Raw genomic sequence first — 14,492 nt, forward strand, 5'->3', positions numbered from 1 at the left:
GTATGAGTCAACTGAACTCAAACATATTAGTTAAAATAACTATGCTTAAATTATCTGGCTTTTACATAGTGCAAATGAGACTGTGCAAATATAAAATACATTATATTTTATTATGTTAAAAAAATTGTTTATGCAGTATGTCATACATGTTATACTGCACTGTAAGACCAAACAGTAAAAGTAAAATAAAGAAAGTGGGTTGTAAATACTCACACTACACAGAAGTTCTGGATTTATGACCTCCAGGTTAGTTGGTTACATTTCTTGATGCCTGATTAACATACTAGATAGTTTTGGATTAGGCTATCTTTGGTTGAACTTTTGGGTGATGTAAAGTGTTATATGGCTGTGTGATTATTATCCACGGTGAATTAAAAATATCTTCTCTCTTAAAGGTGCATGTTGATGTCCGATTCAGACGGGTCGCTGTTCTTCGTGGTCTCCCTGTCTATATGTTTGAGGGTCACTCTTCAGAAGATATGGTATGAAAGTGAGCTTACTGTTGAGAATTTATATGTCGGTTAATCATGGAAAACAGTTGATATTTTTCACAATTCTTGTATAATTATGCACAATAAAAAATAATGACTTTATTCAATTATTTCCTCTCTTCAGCTTTACTCTCCGCCAAGCTCTTGGACTTTGGATCTTAATTTGTGTTCTGAAGATAAATGGAGGACTTATGGTTGTGAAACGACTTGAGGATGAAAAGTAATCCATGACAGAATTTTAATTCTTGGGTGAACTAACCCTTTAATAGGACCTACAATTAATATTAAAGGTTTATTTTGCTGAAGTTGTGTGTGTGGAGTGTTTTGTATGTGGGTATGTCTGTCTTCTTTGTTTTCACGTTTTCCTTGTTTTTGCAGGTACAACTTTAATTGGTTTGCTTATAGTCAATATGTCTTATGTACAGCTGCTTTGTAACAATGAAAATTGTAAAAAGCGCTATATAAATAAAGTTGAGTTGAGTTGAAGTCTATAAAATTAATAATTATGTTTCTTATTTTTGTTTTGACAGAAAACCCATCAGAGAAATTGTCAGACTGGCTGATGCTCTTTGCTGTGATTTAGGCCCTGGATATAGGCTACCCAAACGAGTTGTCTAACAAATTTGACTGTCCATAAAGACTTTGTGGGTATGCAGAATGAGAAGTTAAGGCCCATTACAAGTTAATGTGTAAGGTTTAAGTCAAGTTTTTATTTGTTTGAAAATATTTTACGCATGCTTTCAAAAGTATATTTGTTTTTTTATGTAAAGTTTGAGTGTTAAATTGAATGATGATGTGGACATTGGACATGGATGTATGCCAAGGATTACAGACACCTTGCCACATTGTAGCTATATCTGGGAAACCGTTGTATTGTTTATGTTTTATGGTTATTTAATAAAATAATAACTTAACTTGTGTGGGTTCATCTGAGTTAAGTTAACTTATCGGGTTTTACAGTGTGTATGACACTGTATGTTTTATGTATTAATATAACGTAATTTGAATTGAATATGACACAATTGTAAAGAAAACACGTTCTGAAAGTGATTTGCAGTAAAAAAATATTTGAAATTACACTACTTGTTGAGTTCAGTCAACCTTTTTCTAACTTACAATAACTTAACATTTCAAATTGGCTAAACTTAAATTGTGTTCGTTTCACTTGTTTTACAGAGTTCAGTCAACCTTTCTCTCAGTTAAGACAACTTAACATTTTAAATCGACCTTACTTTAATAGTGTTCATTTCACTTGTTTTATAAAGTCCATTCAACTTTATTCTTAGTTCAGACAAATTAACACTTAAAGTTTACTGAACTTAAACTTTTAAGGCAGCATGAACACTTACTTTTTTAAGTTGAAACAACTAATTTTTTTTTTACGGTGTAGTGAAGTAAAAAGTATGATATTTGACTTTCAAATGTAGTGAAGTTAAAGTACAGGTACTCAGAAAAAATAATACTCAAGTAAAGTACAGATACTCAAAAAGTGTAAGTACAGTACTCAGGCAAATTTACTTCGTTACTGTCCACCTCTGTGTGTATGTGTGTGCAATAGTGGAATTGACATCAAAATTATAAGTCTAACTTTAAAATCCATGCTTTAATGTATAATTATCACATTTGTAATATTTTGGTCAGTTAATAAGAGTACTTTATATAGTTTTATAATATTAATTTGAATGAATAAAGAGTCGTTTCATGTCTATCCTTGAATCACTTAACTAATCAAGGTTGATATAGGATATAGAATGTAATTAGTAATAAGTAATTAAATACTTTTTGTAGAGAGTAATTTTACAGTAATCTAATTACACTATTGAATATGTAATTAGTAACTAGTAATTCATTACTTTTTCAGAGAAACTTGCCCAATACTGGTCATATGATAGATTATATTAATGTATTATGTACACGTTTCATTACATATTTGTTTAAATGTTGTTAAATTGTTAAAATGAATTATTTTAGGTCCTTTTTCACATGACTGTACTAACTGTACTGTACTCTCGCGGTCCTTTAAAGTCTACGGCGATCGTCACGTGATGCATTCAGCTCACTGTTTTAATTTTAATTATTGTTAAAAAATACGGCGAAAGAATAGTTCACCCAGAAATGTTTCCTGGGGAAACATTTCAAAACGGATATTTTGAAAATAGTGTGAAATTAAAAGATTTAATTAAGCACATTAAAAACTAAAGCCAGCCTATCAAGAGAAAGGATTAAAGCCAAAGGACTACTTTGTTAATATTTATAATATAAAAAAAGCTTTTCAGCAATAAATTTAAGTAATGCCAATGGCATTATAACAACCTATTTTAAATGTCAATAAACATGGGGGGTATACACCCAAAGCTTCTCTTTAAAGAGTCATTAAACAATTTTATTTGACTTTTAAAAATAGGCCTACATTTGGAACATTTTAAAACCCAAACCAGCCATATTTGGGGAAAAAACAGATAACAAGCGACCTGTGATTGTATGTCTGTGTGTGCATATAAACAGTGTGTGTCTAAAGGTCGTTTTGGTAACGCAATATACAAATACTGTGATTTATCATTTTGAAGACATTGCTACTGCTGCTGTCCTCATCAGAGTTATGAGAGTTCATATAAAGTATCTTTATTAAAACGTTAAAATAAAACTTCCTTCAGGCCACAGCAAAACCGCATCAAAAGAGAAATACACAGTAAAGAAACAAGGTAGGCAAATGTCTTATATTTTCTGTTTGCTGAGAAAAAAACATGGACAGATGTCAAATATATTCAAGTATTTGTTTTATTGTAAACTTTCCTCCTCCTCCTATACTGCAACTTTCTCAAGATCCTTTATTAGACAAATGACTGTTACTATTATTGTGTTATTTTCCTGTATTATTAGAAATTGTTATATTTTCGGTTCATTGATGAGATGTGGGTCATTCTTCTCATGATACATCTGACCTCAGGCCTGCAGTTAACAGGTGATCTATTTGTCTGTTGTTCATCCGTTTCAAATTGTTTATCCATCAATGTTGTGTATGTATTTCTGTGTATTGATCAGTCTGTTGTGTTCAGTGTTTGTGGACAGGCGTGATGCTGCTCATCTGCTCAGGAATCGAAGGGCAAATGTCTTTCTGGAGGAGATGAAACCAGGAAATCTGGAGCGAGAATGTTACGAGGAGCTCTGCTCTCAGGAGGAGGCGGCTGAGATCTTCCAGAGCCCTGAGAAAACGGTACACTCATATCACAGAGAGACATGCCACCCCCACATAAACGTCTGAGATGACACAACCTGTTTCTGACAGGATCTGTGCTTAGAGCTTTAATTTTGTAAAAATTTATTTGTTTCATGCTACATTTGTTTCACAATTCTTGATGCTTCACTGTAGGTTCTTTGAGATCAGTGTGTTGGTTTTTGCATTCTGCACTAGTTCGTGATCATTTTCTAAAGAGCTAGACTGGAAAATATAAACAAATCAATGTGGATTTTCTAAAGGATGTCCATTGGTATCCTTATGCTTTTGCGACGCTAAGGAATCTTTATAATATTAAGTGTGACATCACTTCATTATGGAGCAGTTTTCTTCATTCTGACTGTGATGTTCTTGTCTTTCAGATGGAGTTTTGGTACAGATATCGGGGTATGTTTTTCAGTCCCTATACTATCAAACATTTTAGTTGATACGTTTTTTAGATAGGTGACGTTAAATGTGTTTGGATGATGTTTAGATCTGAAAGTGTGCCGGTTTAATCCATGCCTGAATGGAGGAATCTGCACCGAGAGCCGCGGCACGCATGAGTGTCTGTGTCCACCGCAGTACGGCGGCAAGAACTGCGAAACAGGTTCACAAACATACTTTAAATACTCTCTCAGAAACTTTAATGAAAACATTGTTATTGTTAAGTTTGATGTTGTCAGCGTGGTCATAAATCTGCAAAATCTGCAGCATCATTTCTTTTTCTTGTTGTGTGCACTTCTGCTCAAATGTAATTTCTGAAAAGAGAGATTAATATAGATGTGTTTGTTTTTCAGAGGTGTTTGACTGCAAATATAAGAACGGAGGTTGTCTGCACTATTGCAGTATTTCTGATCAGACTTCAGGTGTCACGTGCAGCTGTGCAGATGGTTACCAGCTAGAGGAAGATGGGCGGAGCTGTAAGCCATCAGGTAAAAAAACACTAAACACACTACAAAATCTATATAAAATCAATAATTAAGTTGTAAGGAAAGAAATGTTTTTGCCAACCACGAGTGCTAGAGAAACAATATCTGGTTTTCCCCATATGTGTGCTTGTTGTGTGTGTGTTAGTGCAGTATCCCTGTGGAAAACAATGGACTACTAGTGGAATCATGACTCGCTTCTTGGATGATAGAAACGCCACCGACCCATACACTGATCATACAAGCCACACCCACACTAATCACATGACCCACAGCGACCATACAAACCACACCCACACCCTTAAAAACTCATCCCACTTATTACATCAAAACACAAGTTCGATGGACAACTCCTCTCACCTGTCAACAAACCAAACCAGACCGACAGATAAACCGACACTGTCTATATTTAACAGTTCATGGGATGAACTGGATCCTTCAGGAAGTGACATCACAGATGTAAATGAAGACAGGCGTGTTGTTGGAGGTCAACTGCAGGGCCAGGGTGGAAGCCCCTGGCAGGTGTGCAGAATCTCTTCTTTAGATATAGACTTCCATTGTAAATATATTTTCAATAGCATTAAATGTGTTCATTCAGCCGATCTGTTGATAGAACAAACTGGTTCTTGTGTGCGTGTGTGTGTATGTGTGTGCGTGTGTGTTTGTACGCCGCAGGTTTTGCTTCGTCGTGCGGATGAGTACGGCTTCTGTGGAGGTTCTTTGATCGAGGATCGATGGGTCGTAACTGCAGCACACTGTCTCCAGCAAACACCAGATCACGTGACCATCGGTGAGTCCACAACATGACCCTCAACCTTTCGTTTGAAGGGTTATACTGAGTAGTTTTTTAGGGCGAATCTTTTGTGTACAGGCGACTATGATAAAATGCGTCCAGACAAAGATGAGCAGAAGATCAAAGTTGAGAAAATCGTCGTACACCCTCATTTCCATGAATACACCTTCGACAGTGACATCGCTCTGCTTTACTTGTCTCAACCGGTGACCCGGGGCCCTTACGTCATACCCGCCTGCTTGCCCGACGCCAACCTGGCGTCACGTCTGGTCAAACCCGGGGAACAGGGTATGGTGTCGGGCTGGGGTGCCACACACTACATGTGGCGTTCCTCGAGGTTCCTGAGGAAAGTTCTGCTGCCGGTGGTGGATCAGATGAGCTGCATCCAGTCCACAGAGCAGGTGATCACAGATAACATGTTCTGCGCCGGGTATCTGACAGCAGAGATGGACGCATGTACGGGGGACAGTGGCGGCCCCTTTATAGTCAACTACAGAGGGACCTGGTTTCTGACTGGAGTTATTAGCTGGGGCGAGAGCTGTGCTGCCGAGGGCAAATACGGCGTTTATACAAGACTCAGTAACTATCTGCCCTGGATACAGGAAGAAATGATGAAAGAGCAAAAACGCAATCAGAGCGTCACATAAATTATTATAAAGCTATGAAATGATGAAAGTGACCATGTTACAGAATATCAGATTTTTATTACAAGATTATCATGGCCAAATATATTTACAGTAGCAACGCTATTGGTCGATGGTCAAATTGTCATTTTTGGTCATTTTTAATTTTGTGGTCTCTTTTTCGATTTGTTATATTATATCGATTATCATGGATTTCAATATCAGTTACTGTCAATACTAGTATTTTGTGACACCTCTTTTTGGAGACATATCACACTTTAAAAATGTAATTTTTATCAATAAAAAGCAGGTGGAACCGAATTAAAATATTGTAAAATATTATTTAACTGAAGTGACTTTTAAACTTTTTTTGAGCAAATGTATGAATTTAGATCACACACATTATACCTGCAATTTTAGACATTATCCACTAACATTTCACTAGCAGTGACACTTTCTTTATAGAAAGATGCTAATGCATTTAACTTTAGAGCGGGGGACATGTCCAAACGGCTTTTAAATCCATTATACAACAAAGTTGGGTTTTTTCATACCATGGTTAGGTAAATACAGCCGCTGATTTGATTAATTTAGACACAATAGTTTGAAACGTACAAATTAAATTTGTTTAAACGCTTGGGTTGGTCCATATTTTACCCAGCCGTGGTCTGAAACCCAGCAAACATGTGTTGTTTAAATTTAACCCTATTACACATACAGTATATACTAATGATGTATTTACTTTAAAAAGGGGAGATGTTTACCCAACTGTAAATCCTAAAAATAACCTATGTGGAATTTACAAACCAAGAGAGAGTATTTTTGTATTGTACTGTGAGTGAAGATAAACAGACGAGAAGCCCAGGGGTAAAAGTCAGAACATGGAAACTTTATTATGAAAGATATATCAGAAGCAAACGCTGCAGGGCTCTGGCTCAGTTCTGTGAAGACATTTTAAACAGCGCCAATTCATCACAGACGAGCAGCTTTACTGACTTGTCATCATTCTGTAGAACTACTGTAGAATCGAACACCCAAGACTGGCAACATTATACAGAAAAAATACAAAACAGAAAAATTCAAAGCATGGGGGACATTTTGGGGCGGACTAAGGGGGCCATCAGAGAGGCATGCGGTTGCCTTCCACGCTGATCTTTACTGCATGTCCCGTCTTTGTTAATCGCTTGATGTCCTGAAAGCGTCGCATTTGTTTATCTACTCGTGACAATCCTTTCTTTAAAGGACCCTAAAGAAAAAAAATAGCAAAAATTAACTAGTCATGCATTTCTTGCAAGATGCCAGAGGCATAAATCAAAGGTAGAAACACAGAAAGATGTTATCCATAATGAACACACTGTAAAATAAGTTTGTGTTAGAACACAAGATGACACACCGTGCCATCAAGCTAGCAACAATTGATTAGGGGGTGGGTCGTTTTATTTTTACACTAATAAACATTTCTGGAGTTTCCAGCCACTTCTTTATTCAACAGCACACCGTATACAGTGCAGCATGCACCATGCGTCCACTTACTGCCCCCCCAGGCAGGAGTGTGAACTACAGGGGCATACGGTTTCCCTCAATGCTGATTTTCACAGCTCCCTGCGGGCGGCGCTGCGTCCTCTGTTCGGCGAAACGCCGTTTGTGCTTCTCCAGCAGGCTGATGCCTTTCCTAAAGCTCCTCTAGCAATCACATAACAATAAAAATTCCTGACTCCTCCCACTTCTCACATCTTGTGGCCGTCCTATTCATCCCTTCATTTAACCCTGCCCACACATACACACCACACTTACTCTGTTTGAGTCCATGTCTACATTCCACCTAGGTCGAACAACGTAGTCTTTATTGGAAGGCATGGGCACACGCGCCCTCGCGCAGAAGCCTGGGTCACCCGGCCGCAGTGCCCTGAGAGAGAGAGCGAGAGAGAGGAAGGCAAAGGGATACAGTAATTGCGACAGAAATTGTAATTGCGATTGCGACAGAAAGAAAGAGAGAGAGACAGGGAAATATTTAAATACATTTGGAGTAAATATATATTTTTCATAACTGTACAGATAATGTAAAGAATATTTGTTCATTTATTAATTATGCACTGAAATGAATCAAAACCTAAAAACCCAAATAAACAGTATATAAAAGGATAATAACTCTATTGTGAATGTGAGACATAAACTCTTACTTTTCTTCTCCTGTGAGAACCTTTTCGAGGTCTCGGCGAGGTGTCTGTCCCCCAGAACTATAAAACAAACACACACAGGGTTCAGATTGTGTAAATACGTCACATGATGACTGTAAACAAGCAAGCATTTCCAGTGTTTAAATTGCATGTTAGGGTGGTACAGTGGTACAGTCAGATCGCCTGTCAGATCGATTCTGTCTAACAGATGAAGTTTGATCACACAAGCCTGAATGTAAACAGCCACGTTCAGAAGAACAACAGTGCACGGATACAAAAACAAAGTTATAATGCATAAGATGCACACACCCACAATCCATACTACAAAAATACAGATCACAGGTGAGGTGAGGTAGGGAGGGTGAGATGGGGTTTAAAGACGGAACGTGACAGAGTGAAGTAGAACAGAAGCTGACTAGAGAACGAAAGAGAATAAAACCATTTTTCTTTCAAACAAAAAAGAAACTGGTTGAAATGACTAGAATCTGAAAGTGCATAATAATAAGAGTAGAACAGAGTTAAAAGAAATCAAATCTGATGATTTTGACTGAAGAAACACACACACACACACACACACGCACACACACACACACACACACACACACACGCACACACACACACACAAAGTATAGTGTAAACGTTTTAAAAGTTTTGATATAGTGCAGTCCGTCTCATGCGCTCACACACAGTGAACCTGAGGGGAGGGGCAAAGACATCTGGTTCTTCTGCCCTATCAGACTTCTGAGGCTCACTTACACATGAGAAGAGCAGAATGACAGGTGTATGATGGGTGATTGACAGATTGAGAAGGCTTTAGCAAACTGAATGCATTGGTGTGCATTATACCTGAGGCGCCTGCGGGGGGCGATCTGTTGATCGAGGTCTCTCTGTTGTCTCTCTTCTCTAGTCATTCCCTTGTAGTTTGACGTTAGGCCGAAGATAGGCCGTGACCACTCATCTATACACACACACACACATTTTATTTCATTATTTCATCAAATCATCAAGGTATTGTTTACGAAAAACATACAATGTGATATTTAGTGTGTGCACATACTGATGAGTTTCAGCGCCAGATCTTTGTTCGCTCGAGACTCTTTTGGGTGTTTGTAGAGAAACATGACGGCTCGGCCGATTCCGCTGAGCTTCAGTGTTTCCTGACTTACGCTGGGCAGCTGGAAACAAACAAACAGCGTGTCAGGTGTCGTAAACTGTTGTTTGCCGGGATATGGTCTGCGTGTCTGCCTCGACTTACTTCCTGTAGGATTCTGAGGAGCTCCTCTCTGATCTTGAGCGCTGGGAGACTTTTATCCGGCAGTGGACTGATCCATTCTTTAATGGCCATCATGACGCCACTGTCTATGAACGTATCTTTCAGATCCTGCCTGCGCACGCACACACAAAAACACACGTGTTCGGGATATTGCTCTCATACAAGAGCTGCATGGTAACACAAAATGAAACCCTCACTTCTTTAAATGCATGACGACTGTTGGCAGAAGCATGAGTTTCTTCAGCGCTGGTTTCTTCTGACTGTTTAGAGTTCTGTCCTCCTGCAACACACACACACACACACACAGATCAGAACACACAAAAGATCTTGCTGACAACAATATGATTTATAAAATGCTTTCTGACCCATTCGGTACACCTATAGATGCATCATAAGTGTCTGTAAACATGACTGTCGCTGCGCCCGAAATCGCATGCAATGACAGTATGTACTGATTTAAATGAAGTACCTTCCTACCGACCGTTAAAACAGTACGTTCTTTATAGTATGTGTGGGGGTAGTATGAATAGATTTGGTACATACTGCATCCGCCATGTTTTATTGTCATGTGACCTGTATGCTCTTTGACGTATGAACATCAACCTGTATCTATGGAATCTGTACAAACATAATTTATTCACGAGAAATTCCTTAATCTGTTCTTACATTTAAAAAACGGACACCAGTGTTGAAGGTTTCCGCCTTTTTTTTTTATTATTAAATTTGAAAATTTGACCATTGCTCAGCTCCCGTTGCATCATGGGATAGAGAAGTGTCCATCCCATGCGCACTCACAAATCTCAGCAGAATCAGTAGACCATCCGGGAATTTCTCGCCTACTACTCATGACTCACAATCATTTTCGCTTCTGTACTATATAGTAAGCGATTTTGAACTGTTTAAATAAGTATGAATATGAAACGTTACGTACCTCTGCAGCCTCTGTCATTTTAGTGATCATGGCGCTGACGACATCATCGGCGTCGCTGATGAAGGTGCCGCCGTCTCGATTGCGTCTGCGTTTCCCGCCCTGAGCTTTCTTACGTGCCAACATGATGTCGAAATCTGACATGAATGACATGCTGAAAAACAAACACACACACATGATTACATCACATGAGAAAGACACAACGAAGCAGTAGAAAAGTAATTAATTCTCAAACTTTTTATTCCCGCTGCCGTGGTTCCATATGAACAGAATGAATAAATCACTCACTCTTTTCCTCCTCTGTCGATATCATCATCTGAATCAGAGTCATCCACTTGCTTCTGTCCTGCTGCCTGAGAGTGCTTCTGCTCGCCCTCCAGCTCCTCTTGATTAAAGCCCTACACACACACACACACACACACACACACACACACACACACACACACACACACACACACACACACACACACACACACACACACACACAGTTGAATCAGTGTATCAAGTGAATCAGTTAAAAGAATCACATACACATGAATCAGTGAATCATTTGTGATAATGAGCGCTCACCGTGAACTCTTCCTCATCCCCAGACTCACCAAAGATGTCTGCTATCATTTTCCTGTGCGGAAGAGAGAGAGTACAATAAACACACACACTCAAACACAAACACGCAGAGAAAAGAGCGTTACGAGCACTAACTCTTCCTCATCGTCGCCGCCGGACTCGCTGTCGGAGCCAAACAGAGCCTTCTCGTTTTTACTCCCTTCGTCATCCTTTCTCGTGTCCTCTTCTTCCTCGCTGTCTGAGCCCAGCTCCTTCAGTTTAGCTGCTAAACTCTTATCAGGAGCACCAGAGCCATCATCACTGCCGGAGTCTTCATCATCAGACACCACCCTGCTCTTCTTCACCTCTACACCAAATAAAAGTTTACATTTAGTCATCATTTATTAATCCTCGTGTCATTCCAAACCTGTTTGACTTTCTTTCTTTGGCAGAACATAAAATATATTTTGAAGCATGTTGGTCGCCAAACAACATTGACTTCCATTATATGAGCAACAAAACCACGGAAACATTTCCCAAAATATCTTCTTTTGTGATCCACAGAAGAAAGTCAGATGCAGGTTTTGAACAAATAAATGAATGATTTTTTATTTTTGCATCTCTTTGAAAGCCGACTGAAAGCTCTACCTTTCTCTTCGTCTTCATCGCTGTCTGACAGCACGGCCTTCTTCCTCTTCACTGAAATCACAAGAGAATTTACAGTCTGTCACCAGAGGGGTTTTATAAAGCTGTGATGCATGGATAAACTTAAAATTATTGGATACAGTTCTTGAACTATATTCTTTATTGATACACGGATACAGATGAAATCGCTTAGCTGAGAAACATGGCATCAACTTATCTTTCCAGTACTTTAAAAATGCAAAAAACTATAACATCTATGACATAAAACACCGGTTCAACACATCACTTTTATTCTTCGAATTAAGTTGAGATTTAATGTGTTGAGGTTTCTTTCTGCTTTAAGGACTAAGATTTCTTAATTAATTTCATAATTATAATTTGATTTTAAATTCAGTTTTCAGTGACAGACCTATTCGATTGAATCTTGTACGTTGTCAGGTCTTTAAGAAAAAAAAGTTCACTTTTGGGAAATAAATGTGTTAATTGAATTGGTTTAAAATAATGTTATATCGTGAATCAAAAATCTGAGCATCATTACACCTCTAGATGTTAGAAACAAGAAATTAATTTTAGGGTGCTTGTCAATTCCAGGCCATAACTCACAATAAGACCAAAAACGTTAAACGTATTGTCTATTTACATGGAGTACAAATACCATTACTGCAAAATAAAACTGGATTTTTAACATACTATAATTATGAAATTAATCGAGAAAGGCATGGGAGACCGGGGTTCTAATCCCGCTGAAAACCTTCTTTAACCTTTTTTTATTACTTTACAGATCATAAAGGCATTTGTTTTCAATAAAATTGAAGACTTTAAATTCATTTTTATTCATAAACTTTTTTTTGAATATCTCAATAAATTGCCATCATTTTAATATTTTTTATAAATATAATGATTTAATAATAATTAATCCAAAGAAAATAGGCCCTACAGCTATTTTTGGTTAGTGTAAATAGCATATCGCTAAGAAATGTTGCTATTTTCACTTAGTGTAAACAGAACTTACTACTATTTACACTTAGTGTAAATAGCCGCTGCCAAAGGTAAAATAAAATAAACTGACCAGGCTTGTCCTCTTCTTCATCATCTTCACTGTCCAGTGCATTTCGTTTGGGCGCTTCATCCTGATCACTCCCTGCTTCCTCCTTCGGTCTCTCCTCCTCTTCCTCACTGTCCGAGTTCATCACAGCTTTCCATGTTCCCTTCTTCCTCTCTCCATCCTCCTCTTCCTCCTCATCAGAGGATCTCTGTGTGTTCTGTTTGGGTTTGTCCTCATCCAAATCGCTGCCCGCGTCTGATTTCGAGCTGCTTCTCTTCTCCTGATCATCATGATCAGAGTCGCTGGCAGGTTGAGGTTTCTCCTCCTCGTTGTCGGAGGTGCTGGCTCTTCGCTTTATGGGAGAGCTTCTCTCCTCATCATCGCTGTCGGCGGGTCGGGACCGCTCGGGCTCCGAATCGCTACCGTCTCCTCCTTCACGGGCCTCGTGATCTGACCCGCTGTTCTCAGACCTCCTATCGCGAGCGTCGTCCTCGTTGTCCGTTACGTCATCCTGCGCAATCAGACGAATCAGAAATCAGCATTTGATGTGTGACAATAACGGATGTATTTCCAAAGAATTGAGTATTTTCAATAACATTTGAAAGGACTGACAACACTCAAGGTGTAAATGAAACCTCTACATAGAAAATAAAAGTATGTTACTGCAAAATAAAACTGATTTTTAACACTATAATTATGAAATGAATCGAGAAAGGTAAACCCTCAGAGCGAACTTCTTAAAGCAGTAGAATCACAAATAAATGGACATTTAAAACAGTGAAGCAGGCCATGTGTTGTGTCAGCTCAACTAATATCATGAAGCAGATGTTATATACATAATGTAATTATTTGTATCGCCACAAATTGGTAAACACCACAAGCTCTTTAGCTACCGAATGAATGTGAATAAACACAGGTACAGAATTAAACACAGCTACACATTATAACAGCAGCAGGAGGAGACGAGACTTGACTCACATCTGACGGTCTTGATTCGGGTCTCACGTCCTCCTGCTCATCCTGAACTGGAGTGACACTTCCATCATCTGCACAAACACACATAATATGCATTTATTAAATACCTTTCGATAATGCTTTCTATTATTTTAGCTTGTTGAAAGAAAAAAGTGAAATGTGACGAAGTGCTATGACGCACGATCGCATGATGTAACAATATGTGGAGTGATTCCATGGTAAAACTAACGTTACGTCTGAAGAAAACGGGTTCATATTAGCGTTTGCTTGAGATACCTGAGCGCACGTCCTCGTCTCCATCCATCTGCTTTCTGGACGGAACCGAACAGGACACACAGATAACAACAGCTATAAACACAGAGCGCAGTCTGATTTCAGATCAGGTGCGATAGCGCGGGTTCAGACTTCAGCTCTACTCTTCCGTCCTCTCGGTTCTGTAAGGTCACACATGTGCTTAAATTATTCTTGAATTATTGACTGTTAATCACTGTTTCTGTTTTTCTTTCTCTAAAATGGTGTCCCCGCGTCGCTTCACAAGCGCATGCGTGCAGTGCGCCGGGCGCGCTAAAATGACGCAACACAAATGAGCGTCACGGTGGATGGGTGGGGCCTCACATGCGCACTCGCGTGGCATCGATAAGATTTCTTTATAATAAAAGTTTTTTATTAATACATTTTTCGAAGCTATAAAAATTATAACAAAACTATTTTATTTGTCTTATATGTCATATGTATTTTTTCTTTTAAATATTGTTTTAATGTGTATTTTTATTGGCCATGGCCACATGCAAAAATACTGTATTTAGTAAACTGTAGTAAATTGTACTGTACTGTATTATATTGTAGTAATTAC

The 14,492-nt window shown here is 38.5% G+C and overlaps 2 protein-coding genes and 1 long non-coding RNA gene across 3 annotated transcripts; 2 read left to right on the forward strand and 1 right to left on the reverse strand.

The window, feature by feature from the left end:
• The first annotated feature begins 240 nt into the window (after positions 1–240).
• LOC130565148 (uncharacterized) lies at positions 241–1,347 on the forward strand. Its single transcript, XR_008964342.1, has 3 exons — positions 241–482; positions 616–711; positions 1,022–1,347. It is a non-coding gene; the product is annotated as an uncharacterized LOC130565148 (long non-coding RNA).
• A 2,072-nt stretch (positions 1,348–3,419) lies between these two features.
• Positions 3,420–6,159, forward strand: LOC130565187 (vitamin K-dependent protein C). The gene is made up of 8 exons (XM_057351774.1): positions 3,420–3,445; positions 3,534–3,705; positions 4,089–4,113; positions 4,202–4,315; positions 4,506–4,640; positions 4,783–5,156; positions 5,310–5,424; positions 5,506–6,159. Exons 1-8 carry the CDS (start codon positions 3,420–3,422, stop codon positions 6,072–6,074), a joined length of 1,530 nt encoding a protein of 509 aa, XP_057207757.1. The 3' UTR covers positions 6,075–6,159.
• A 759-nt stretch (positions 6,160–6,918) lies between these two features.
• LOC130565289 (protein IWS1 homolog) lies at positions 6,919–14,211 on the reverse strand. Its single transcript, XM_057351907.1, has 15 exons — positions 13,916–14,211; positions 13,643–13,710; positions 12,689–13,175; positions 11,623–11,673; positions 11,131–11,341; positions 10,999–11,050; positions 10,717–10,826; positions 10,432–10,582; positions 9,698–9,780; positions 9,483–9,612; positions 9,285–9,402; positions 9,074–9,185; positions 8,231–8,287; positions 7,845–7,956; positions 6,919–7,296 (listed from the first exon to the last, which is right to left on the reverse strand). Exons 1-15 carry the CDS (start codon positions 13,941–13,943, stop codon positions 7,171–7,173), a joined length of 1,896 nt encoding a protein of 631 aa, XP_057207890.1. The 5' UTR covers positions 13,944–14,211; the 3' UTR covers positions 6,919–7,170.
• Between the last annotated feature and the right edge of the window lie 281 nt (positions 14,212–14,492).

Source organism: Triplophysa rosa, linkage group LG14 (assembly GCF_024868665.1).
Source record: "Triplophysa rosa linkage group LG14, Trosa_1v2, whole genome shotgun sequence".
In the NCBI taxonomy this organism is placed as follows: domain Eukaryota; kingdom Metazoa; phylum Chordata; class Actinopteri; order Cypriniformes; family Nemacheilidae; genus Triplophysa; species Triplophysa rosa.